At 39.9% G+C, this 12,371-nt stretch overlaps 1 protein-coding gene across 1 annotated transcript in view; it reads left to right on the top strand.

The window, feature by feature from the left end:
* kcnq1.2 (potassium voltage-gated channel, KQT-like subfamily, member 1.2) overlaps positions 1 to 12,371 on the top strand; it is a 174,181-nt gene that overhangs the window by 3,873 nt on the left and 157,937 nt on the right. Inside the window, exons 2-3 of the mRNA XM_061076373.1 lie at positions 7,122 to 7,212; positions 12,105 to 12,231. Coding sequence (XP_060932356.1) covers positions 7,122 to 7,212; positions 12,105 to 12,231 — 218 coding nt within the window. The remainder of the gene's footprint in view (positions 1 to 7,121; positions 7,213 to 12,104; positions 12,232 to 12,371) is intronic.

The following is a 12,371-nucleotide window of genomic DNA, read 5'->3' as shown; positions in this document are numbered from 1 at the left end:
TATGTCGTCATCATTTCTAAACACCCTTCCCATAGGTCAGGCAGATTACAGCCATACATCCTGGTTCTCTCATCCAACAAAAGTTCAGCTTTTTACAGAGCGGTGAGGTACAGAAGAAAATATCGAAGTAAATTTGAACCATAAATGTTCCGGTTAAAACAGGAAAACAAGATCATGACATTCAGGTTGTTCCTGAATGTCATGATCCTTAATTGTTTTTTAATTATTCATGATGCTGTTCTCTGGTAGAGATCTTTTTCACTGTGTGGTCATTAGAACCAGTTTGCCACATAAAAGCATTGCACCTGTTTATCCTCGTGAAAAACTAAATGGGCCAGATGTTGTCTGGAGAACTTGGTTCTGTTGGGTATTTTTACATCTTGGCAGATTATTGAAAAAGCTATAGTCTCCAGACTTTCATCTGCATCTATGTAGACAGAGCAGGAGGGAAAACTCTTGTTCGATATCTGCTTACAAGATTACTGACTGATCAAGGTGTTCTGTATGGGTCACTTCCATTTCTCATTGGTAACGGGCACTGTACCTGCTTTTGAGGACTCCAAAATGAAATGCCAGTAGGAAAGTCCCCAGACATGTAGCCTATATATTTACAGACTTGTTTAACCAGGCGATGAGGCCTCTGTGTATAATGATTCAGAGTAAATAAGCTTTACATGTACAAAATATATTTATATATATTTTTTTATTCGTATGCAGATTATTTTCTCTCAATCATAAATGTTTGTTTACAATGCACATCTAACTTTCTAAATCCAAGCAGATGATTTCACATATCAAGTTTTATCCAACCTACTGCCTAAACTTAGGCTTCATCTGAAATTACATTTTATTTTAATCCTTTCTGACATGTCTAATTGACATACCAGCAAGTCACTTTTAAACAAGTTGACCCACCTGAGCCTCTTGTCAGCTCATTGGTATGATCGGTGGTGTCAATAAAGGGTGATCAGATGATTCAAATCATGAAAAAATACTTTTCTACCTGGAAGGTTTTATTATGTCTTATGACGCACAAATCCATGTGAACTGAAAAAAAAGGAAAAGGTGGCTTATACGTGATTCTTCATTGTAATTGTTTACGTTACAATGGTGTATAAATGAAGCTTAGGGAATTATGATTTGACAGCTGCTTGTCTCTGATGATGTGAATGTGACACACATCCGCTGAAGTCATTGGTTCTGAATGACACTGCTGCTGTTGTCTGATACCTCCCCCAGCCTTTTCTCTTTACATCCATTCTGCCCTTTAACCTATAATAAGATTTACATTTATTTTCTAAGTATTTTCTGGACAAGATCATAGCTTAGCCAGGATGGAATATTTACGTTTGCGGCTAGTGGCTGATGTCGTGTAATCCAGGCTAAGCTCTTCTGTACGTGGGATGTGGACGGGGGGTCGGGGGTCGGGAAAGAGCAAGCACGGATGTCCAGGGCAATTTGCAGGGTTTTAATTGAAGTTTGTAAGCATAAAGAATGTTAGGTCACCAAACACAAACACATGTATTATGGGAGTACACATACAGACAGCATAGCAGTGGTACCTATTGCTTTATTGCCAGCATTTTATTTGTAAATGTATAACCTACTTTCAATAGAGTGTTGAAAAGCAAGTGGCAGGACATTAAAAATGCAGGGATATGTTTCAGAGTTTTAATAAGATTTAGGAAAACAACTGTCGAAAGAAGATTGGCTGGGATACTGGGCGGAGCCTTTGCTGAGGGCGGGGCTTTGATCAGGGGTTTGTGTAAAAAACAATATGGCTGCCACTATGGTGTCAGTGAATGTTTCTAGGTGAGAAGTTAGAGTGAGTGAGAGTTATAAGGGTGAAGGTTTGTAGATGTGAGATCTGACACTGAAAACTAAAAAACACAATTTGTGTAACTTACTTTTAACCTTTGGGTTTAATTCTGTGGTAACAGTGGTCATTTTATACAAGAAATTTGCTAGTTAGAATGATCACCACTTTTTCCTTAGTGATTAGCAGGTCTAGTGAGGCCGGGTTGTTTTGGATGTAAATATGATGTTGGATATGTCATCATCGGTTGAAGGAGGAGACAGTAGAGAGGCTTGTCAGGTTTGAAAGAGTTGTTAGTCACACTGTGCTACATAGATGTGTGGGTTCAGGTAAAGAGGATCAGGAGGTGGTCCTGGGTCGGTGGGTCGGTGGAATTGTCCATCTCAATAAAATACTTCATCTGATGCCCTGGTTGACTCGCCTACATTTGAATAGAAAGGCCTAACACAAATGTAGGAATTTGATGCTACTTACTGTATTCACTGTTTATTAGAGTTTGTAGTGGATGGATCTACAAATGTACACCTTGTAGGCTGGTACCAAATGTGGTTTAGCTTAAGCAGGTACAGTGTGAATGTGCGACATGTTGAATCAGCGGACTGTTCGATCTTTGCATGGATTAAGTTATGAAACAGTCAAAAGCAGTACAAAGTTTTAGAGGTTGGTCAAATGGAGGTTTTTGTTTGTCATTTGCACGTCTGGAAAGAAATAACCACAAACGTCCATGAAAGACTTATGTCGACTGTGCGATTGCACGATCCACGTCATCCAAACATGCCCTTTTCAGTGTGTTTTCATGTCACTGTGTCTAATAGCAGACATACTTTTGGAGTCTGTAACAGGCTGAAAGCAGAAGGGGAGCAGAGTGCTGCCTGCAATATGCACTCAATTGCGTAGACCTGCAGTCTACATCCCGTAAGTCGGACAAGTATTTAGGTGGTGTTTTCTAAGCTTATATTGCCTTAGTTTCAGTGGATGGAGTTTGGTGTGGCTCTGCGCTGCACTTGGAGCTTGTTGGATCTGCACTCAGTAATACTCACTAAAGCCCCCAGCTGTTTTATTTTAATCAGATCTCAGAGGTTTTGGCCTGGCTAAATAAGGTTTGGCTAATGGTTGTGAGTGACACAGTCCTGTCTGCCGCAGACACCTCCCCGGGTGTCAATGCCGAGCGCTTTGGAATATGACATTAGGCAAATGCGAAATCACTCCAACCAGCTATGATCTGTACACAGCCTGACTAAACTGAATGATTTATAATGTTTTGTTGAATGTCGATCTTGTTTTTATATGTCAAGGGAAAACGTATTCGTCTAACCTTCTAATTCACAGAACATGAAACCTGGCAATTTTGGTAATCTACACAAACCACTACTACCATCGAATCGAAAAAACCGACTTAACTTCAATTGTTTCTTATGATATATTTGGCCTATTAACCTCAATGCTTGCTTTTTGTCCTTTAATGACCGTTTAGGCCATTTAAATTTTAACTAGAGAATATACTACAGTCATGTTGCTCCAATGAGCTACATGAAATACAGAACTGGCTGCAGTCTTGTTCCGGATGACCTATCCTGTTATTCTGACCTTTAGCCCTCTGTTGGTACAGTATTTCTGGGATAATGCAGTACAATGTTATCCACTCAAAACCAAACAAATGCCATAGTCCCATGTACTGAAGGGAACACAGATTACTGAACCTTGTCTATGACCTACATGGCCATAACACCATATTTATGCTCATCCTAATAGGATGATCTCATTTCAACACAATGGAAATGGGTTTTGAGTGGACTTTACCTGCCCTCGTCTGTCTGCTCTCTTTCTTCCCAAGAGACTATTAATGCCACTGCCTGAAAGCAGAGTATCAACCAATTAGAAGAATGTACTTATCAGATCAGAAAATATACAATGGCCAACATTGACACAGATTTATAGTCATGGTGCTGCGCTGGTCCATGCTGTTGCCTCCCAGCAAGTAGGTTTCAGGTTCAAATTCAGATTTGGCTCGGGTCTTTCTGTGAGGAGTTTGCAAGTTCTCCCTGCGTTTGCTTGGGTTTCCTCCAGGTACTCCAGTGTCCTCCCACAGTCTGTTTGAGGTTAGGTACATTAGAAACTTATTTGGTTGTAAGTGTGAATGTGAGTATAAATGGTTGTTTGTTTCTGTATCTTGTCCCTGCGACCTGGAGACCCATCTAGAGTGTACCCTTCCTCTCACCCAATGTCACCTGGGATTGGATCCAGCTCCCCTGTGACCTGTGTCCCTTAAGAGGATATATAGAGAATATAGAAAATGGATGAATGGATGGATAGATGGATTTTCCGTCACTTTGTGTTCCGACCCAGTTTTTCTGCATCATATCTGTTATTCTTTTTAATTTGTTATTATTCTTTTAATCAGTTGCAATGCAATTGAGTTCAGAGAGCTGCTGGAATTATCCTTCATTTCTTCAGTCTTTATTTTTCACATCTGAACTATATTAAATTTAGTTGTAATTGAATAGACTATAACTGTTACCGTTCCTCTTTGACACATGGTGTCCTGGTCTGGCTTTTAGTCAACAGTGTACACTCTGCAGAGCTTGAATTGGCTTTTAAGGTTCAGTGTGTAGAATTAAATGACATCTACAGTATAGGTGGAGATGGATGTTGCAGCTAAATACCCCTCGCCTCACCCTCCCCTTCCAAGCATGAAAGAGAACTTGTGGAAACCTTCAGTTGTCATACAAATTAAAAAGATGTTAGTTTGTCCAGTCTGGGCTACTGTAAAGAACATGGCGGCCTCTGTGGAAAGGACCCACTTCAGATGTTAATATAAAGTATTTAAATATAAAGGACCCATTCTAGGGTAAAGAAAAAAATAATTTCAATGAAAAACATCACTAGGAATACTTTATATTCAATTTGTGCCAATGGATTTGTTTCATCTAAATCGTACACACTGTACCTTTAAGCCTACTTTTGAGTTGACATACACATCTCAAATCCTTCAGTCCCATATGGCGAGGGCACTACACAGAGGATGTTTCAAGCTGTGGAATCTCATTGGCTACCTCAAGTATCAATCCAACATCCCAAGATGTGACTGGCTGATTTCAAAGCTGAAGCCTCAACCATCGCCAGTGCAAGACATGCTGCTGTCCTCTAATGAAGAGCAAAGAGAGGAGCAAACCCAGATAGCCCCCTCACTCACTTACTACCACCCTGGGTTGAGTCTGTGCCTCACTTTGGTACAAAAAAAAAGGAAAGTTCATGACATTATACTGAATCGCAGGGAATGATGTCACCTCAGCTCACCTTCCTGTCAATGAATGGCTTCCTTATACATCCAGAAATACGCTCAGAACATTGTGTTCCAATGCCTCTTTATTTTGCCTGCATTTGTGTTTGGCAGCATTCGAGAGTGGGAGATGTGTGTGTGTGTGTGTGATTTTGGGTCCGGGTGGGGTTGAGGCTGAGGGGGTGGTGTAGTGAGAAGTAATCCTCCATTGAGTAAAATCTTTGTCCCATCTGGCCAATGTGTCAGAGTCCATGTGTAAAGGGATTCCTCCCTCAGGAGTCTTTCCCTCCATCAACCGACTGTGACGCATTGTTATTTTCCCGACAAACCAGAAATTAGACCTTTTTGAGGCAACGCACACCTTTTAATTTTGTCATAAATTATCTGGATCACGTCATGTACACAAGTAGGCCTCAAGGGGGTGCGAGATTCAGTTAATACAAAAAGCACCTTTTTCTGACATAGTTGATCAGAGCTCCAGTGGGACCACTACAAAATGCACATTTGCAAGTTCATCCAGTTCATCCCTGCCGTGATCTATACTGTACATGTTTCTCTGCATTATTTTATGTTACATGAATAATAATAAACAACAGATACTTACATAACCCTTCAAGCATATTACATGTAATCCTGCTTGTGGTCCACAGCCTTATAATGCAACCACTGCTGTGTGTTTTTAAAGTGAGCTTGAGCGTGATGATGGTGCAAACCTCATGTAAAACCATTTAAAAGATGTGTGTGTCCCAAGGATTATTTCAGGCATAGGGAAAACGCAGCACGACTGATTCTGCTCCTGTCGGCTCAGGGAAAAAGCAAAGGCCCCTCATGAGCTTCTCAAAAAATTATGAATGAGTGACTAAGTGAATGAAAAGTGCAGTGGTTGAAGAAGTAAGTGCAGTTTTGACTCATTTAGTAAATGTAGGGTAAAAGGTTGCACAGAAGTAGCAGATGAAAGTAATGTTTGAAAAAAAACAATAAAATATGTGATAAATACAAATATCTTAACATTGAAACACACACACACACACACATAAAACTGGAAAATTTGTGAATGGGAAAGTGGTCTTTGGCTTGAGTCCATACGTTATCCATTATACAGTGTTTATAAGTGTGTGTGTGTTTGTGTACAGTTAGTATGCTTGTTTATGTTTATGATGACATAAGTTAATGCATGTGTGACAAAGTGCACATGTTCCCATGTCGGGCTATAATTGTGTGTATAATTAATATTCAAATATCATAAAATTAATACATAATGAAAATAATAATTTGTTGCAGCCTCACCTTCCTCCGCACATCACTCCTTACTCTCCCCTCTTCCTTTTCTTTTGCCCTTACCTTCATGTACAGAAGGTGTGCTGGTATGATGTCCCCCTCAAGAGGGTTTATTTGTGGACCATGTATGCACACAGACAGATAGAGAGTCCTGTTGGAATGTTTCTCTGTTGCTAGGAGACAAAGAAACATCCTGTTCAGAGTTAATAGAAGCAGATTGATGACAAAAAGAAAACAGACACAAAGTACATTCACACTTATTTGGGGCAATAAACTAATGAACGACATGCTTGTTTTATTTTGTAACAGATATTATAATCCTGTTTGTGAAATAATGTGAATAAAAGTAATCTGCACAACTTACTGTCCCCTTAGTAGAGATATAAATAAACTATATATAACATATTAAAAGTAATTTGTTTTACTATTTATCATCAGAATGAGGAAAAAGTTACTGAAGTCACAGTAATTCGTTCTTAATATTCTAAACGTTTTATGATTTTATATCTCTTTGATTCGCACAGATTTTTCCAGTTTAATTTTTACTTTGATGTGTTTCCTCCAGTGTTTATTTTTCATTACTGCTCAATGAATTGATTGATGTCTTTTTAAAGCAAGTTTTGTTCATCAAATTGAAAGTAATAAATGCTGTATGTCTATATACAGCAATCACATATTTCTACTTTGTGAAATGCCATTAGTGGTAGAGTGAGTGATGACGACTAACAGCTCTGTGCCTCTCCACAGTTTCGTCATGGTCCTGGTGTGTCTCATCTTCAGTGTCTTGTCAACTATAGAGCAATATGCAGACTTCGCCACTGGAACCCTCTTCTGGATGGTGAGTACTTTCATTGGGCTCCTTCTCAGACAAGCTCAAATCCATAATTACAATAGTTCAAAGCAGACAAACCCACAAGTTGATGGAAAATAAGTAATAGTTTGAACTATAATTATTAAGAATTAGTAAGTCATCCATGCTGAAGCGAAAAAGCCAAAGATCCTCATTTTGTTTCAGCTTCTGAATGAAAATGATTTGCTGCTTTTTTCTGGATTATACCACTATGAAATGACATTTCTTTGGTTTTAAAGGGTTGCTGGCCCTAAAATAAAAATGTGAAGATATCACCTTGTGCTCTGTTAACTTTTACTGTGTGAATCTAACATTTAATCAATTATTAAAAGAAGGTGACACATCTGTCTTATAGGAGTTATCGCTGCTCTGCTGAGAGAATTCGGCGATGCAAACTAACACTAAAACACTTGACATTAGCTTATTTGTGTAAAAATCATCTTAATAAAGTGATAATTACTAAAACACTCAGAAAAAGAAACACGTGCCTGTTTCTGCTTTACTGCAGTACTCAGCTGTGTCCACATGATGGAGACAGTAGATCTTGGTTGGGTCGGATCTTACCCGCCATCTTACACCTCAGCACAAAGATATTAAAAAGATAAATATATTGCAGTTATTAAAAAGGTAGTCCAGACCAGCCGGCTTGTGTTATATCCACCCAAAACACTTGATGGTAAGCAACACTGTGCACAAAGATTTCATGCTCTTGATTTTAAATCTATTGTGATGTCAGTAGCTGTGCAGAACCATTTGGCTCCACACAGACTCTACTTGCTGATACTTGCTGCTAAATTAATTATTTTGCGGCTTATTAGGCTGTTAAAGCTCCTAATGACGCAATAAATCCAGGGCTTACAACAGGTACGAGAGAATTACAGCTGCTGTCATCTGTCTCTTGCCAGCACGCTGTGAACATAAACACACATGTAGCCACCGCGTACTCGTGCACAGTTTACACAGACACACACACAGAGGGACGTGGGCATACACACACAAACACACACACACACACGCACACACACACACACACACACACACAAGAACAAACACATCTACCACCTCCTGAGTCACAGGGGGCAACCAGAGGACAGAGTGGACACTGTGTTCTGTAAACTTCTGGCCAGTGCCCTTTGAAGACCTCCTATCAAAGTTATTCATTTATTTATACTCAGGAAGAGCCAAATACTCTCCATCGTTATCTCTAACTCTTTCTCCATGCCTCTCCCTTCTTTTTTCTGTGTCTGGGTCCACCCTCGTCTTTCCACACCCTTTTTCTGCTGCTTCATTACTCAACATATCAGCAGTTATCAGCCCCACAAATATATAACGAAAAATATAGAAAAAAATTCTTTATCCATTACTACTACTTATCGTTTTCTTTGGACATATTTATGCGTGGTTTGGCTTCAGTATAAATTGCGAGATAAGATAATGCCTTATTGTGTGTAGGTGTGTGTATCTGTGTGGTTGTTTGAGGGGGTGGAGCTGTGCGAGTGGTGTCATGGTGGCGTAGACTGGTGGTAGCAGCACAACTAAGAATTTTCCGAGTCAGCTGACATCCGTGAGTCACACTCTGCTTGTTTTGAATGGCAGAGAGGGACATTCGGCCTTGAGGATATTTGGCCTTCAGGGCACCTGCCAAAGTAAAGCCAGGCTGGCCAGGAGGCACGCACACAAACACACACACGTGTCACATGGATCTCGCCTTTGTTCTCATTTCTGCCTCGGTCTTGTTCATCGCTTGCATATTTTCAAAAACAATTTTTCTGCCTTTGTCATGTATTTAGCTGCACAACCATGCCTCAAGCTAAACACCCTTCAGATAGAGCAGTGTGTCTGTAAAGTCTTAAAAAAGTCTTTAATTTGCTGTATTTAAAAACAAAATCTTAAATTCTTATTTTTGATCATTGAAGGTCATAAATTCTTAAACAGTTAACTGCCATCCACAATCACGACACTATTCTCTTAATTTATTCCACAAACTATCTTCTGGTTTTCGTGTCCGTCTTTTTGCCTCTGTCCATGCTTGTGAACTCACAGGAGGTTATTCAAATTTTGCACAAACCTTCACTTTGCGTCGAGGATGTGGATGAGGTAGTGAAAATTTTGCCATTATTAGGTTACATATTCATTCTGAAAAATGTATCTTTGGAAATATATGATTCAATGATGACAGAAGGTCACAAGTCAGTTTTGTTGGGACATCATGATGAAAGTTTTTGGCCTTTACTTAACACCCATAAGTTGTGTGACCTGCAGGTGGAGTCAGACAACCATAAGGCTTTAAATTTGAATTGTCATTGGAATCTTTTCTTAGAAATATTTGTGGTTCACCAATCTAGCCAACACTTAGGAGAAAAACGATCACAAGATCTCCATAAAAGTTTCAATATATATGGATAGTCATGCCTAAAGATGGTAATAACCTCCATTTAGCACTATGCTTAATATACAATTTCCCCTTGACCAAGATTTGATAACCACAAAATATGCCGTTTTTATTCATACAAAGAATACAGGGTGAATTCTTGGGGTTTCAGTGACTGTCTGACGTTTTATTGAGTCACACCTTGAGACTTAGTTCAGTTTCCGACACAAAATATACTGAAATCTTAAGGGACGATTGAGCGAAAGCGAAAAGCTCTATGGAAAATCAAGTCCTATTAATGAGTGACTTCTATCTCATGTGATACTAGCGCTTTTAATTTGATTTCAGTTATTATGCCAGAAAACCCAAAGTAATTGTTCAAAATCCACGATCATATAAAACCATATCCGCAGCACCACTACCTGCAAAGTGGAGATGATTTTGCCACGTGATTATAAAGGTATTATAAAACAACTGACCTTTGAGGAAACATGTGCAATTTAAATGGGATTTACGTTATTGTCTGGAATCCAAAATTAATAACAAGGCTATTACTCTGAATTGTCGAACATCCGCGAGTTGCTGAAGCTTTGTGAAGCTCAGGTAAATCTAGATGTGATGAGTGACTGTGTGTGTGTTTGTGTTTACGTGCATCTCCCGTGTAGCGGGACACAGATGAAGCAATCTAATCACATTTTCATCTGATACCGTAATTCCCTCGCAGCTCTTTGAATGAGATTACCGCTGCGCGAACAGGCGGCTGTTTTCAGTAAACACAGTGTTGCCAGTTTCTGATACACACACAAAAAACACCCCAACATCTGGGTGACCCACTTTATGGAATTATTCTGACTAATCCCTTCAAATTCCACCAATTCATGTGTACCTTTGACTTTCAAATGTGACCCAGATGTCATAATTACTGAAGCTTGACGAAGTGGGAGTCGGCACAAATACTGCCGTGTGTGTGCTGATGTTTTAGTGTGACTTTTAACATTAGTGAAGATTCTCAAATTAACTCCACCATGGAGGTTATGTTTTTGTTTTCATTTGGTTGTCTGTTACTCATCCGGCATGATTACTAAAAAAATACTTATTTTCCATGAAATTTTCGGGAGGGTGGGGCACGGCCAAAGGACGACCCTTTTCTATTTTGGAGGGAATCCGCATAAAACATAAAACATCCCCCTCTTTTCTTAAACGTGGCGAGTTGGGGCGTTAGCCTTCGCGGAGGTTGAGCTCTCCAACTGCCCTTCTAGTTTGTTCTGTGAAGTGAAACCATTTCAGCTTAATTATCAGGGTATGTTATAGAGGTGTATTGAACCATTTCGGCCAGTCTCCGTCTTCCTTCTTCCTTTTTTTCCCTTTTCTCTTTGTTTTTTAACTCAATGGTAGAAAATTAGCAATTCAAGGAGTTGATTAGTGAGTATATAGGAAGACGACTCGAGCTCAAAATCTAAAGCTGTAAAAATGGTAAGTTATTGAATATGTATCAATATATACTTCAAATGTTAAAAGCATCAAAACATATCTGTTCTTCTGTCTGCCTTGTCACTATAATCGCCCTGATTAGGATTGGTATTCAAAATAAAGTTGTTTTACACTGTTGCAAAAACTATAACTTAAGATACACAAAAGCACATTTTCTCTGTGATACTCGAAAGTGACACTTTAGCCTCCCTGAGTCGTGTCTGGTGTGATTGGCAGCTCATTGTTTTCGGGCCTGTGTGGCGCTGTGTTATTGCAGCAGGGCTCGTGGTATTAAGTTTCATATAAGGAGCGGTCAGGGAGCAGCCAGTTCAAGCAATCAACGAGATGGCCACCCACACGGCCTCAGATTCGAACAGACAGTATAGTGGCCAAATATTATGCATACGCGGTGGCCAGGAAAGCGATCTCTGTCCGACGGACTTAATTAGTTCAGAGAGGACACACATGCATGCACGCTCAAGGAAAACACAATGCACAGTGGCACATAGTGGAGACTTAACCGGTCTATACGTGAACGATTACACAGCTCAGGCATAAACTTTCATTTGTGGATTTTTCATAACAAGTATATTTATCTGTCTTAAGGTGTTCCCACACCCAAGCTGATTATTTTTCCCTCTTATCAGTCAGGCAGTGCGATGGCATTTCATCCTGGGGCTTCCATCACTTAGCCATTGACCCTGTCTTAATATGAGCTATCATCAGCCTTGTTATCAACCTCCATCTTTCCTCCTGGGTGGTTTGGTGGTCTTGGTCCTATCTAGACCACCTCAGTGTCTCTCTTTCTCCGCCTCACACACCTGTCATTACCCTCTCCTATCGCATCGTAAATCTTGATCATTGATTAAAATGGCCTCAATGCTTTTAGGTGAGTTTTAATACACGGCGTGGCGTTTTTAAGAAATGATACCTTATCTGCTTCCACATCCCCTCGTCCCGTATGTGGTCTGCAATGATTGTCTCTGTACCAATGGATTAATGTAACCCTTGCTCATGTTGTTTGCATTGTGCTCCGCAGGAGATTGTGCTGGTGCTGTTCTTTGGCACGGAGTACGTGGTGCGGCTGTGGTCGGCAGGCTGTCGCAACAAATATTCGGGCATCAAAGGACGCCTCCACTTTATCAGGAAGCCCATATCAATCATAGGTGCACCTGGCTTTTTTCTTTGTTCCCATTTGATGTCATGAATTTGTCTCGTAGATCAAAAACCTACATCCTTCCATCTTTGTTTTAGTGCACAGCTTCATTAAAACTGAACTGATTGTAACTTTGACTTTACGATTATT

This window comes from Limanda limanda, chromosome 8, assembly GCF_963576545.1.
Source record: "Limanda limanda chromosome 8, fLimLim1.1, whole genome shotgun sequence".
NCBI lineage: Eukaryota > Metazoa > Chordata > Actinopteri > Pleuronectiformes > Pleuronectidae > Limanda > Limanda limanda.
Note: the sequence above shows the minus strand (reverse complement) of the source record. Positions and strands in the feature narration are given on the sequence as shown.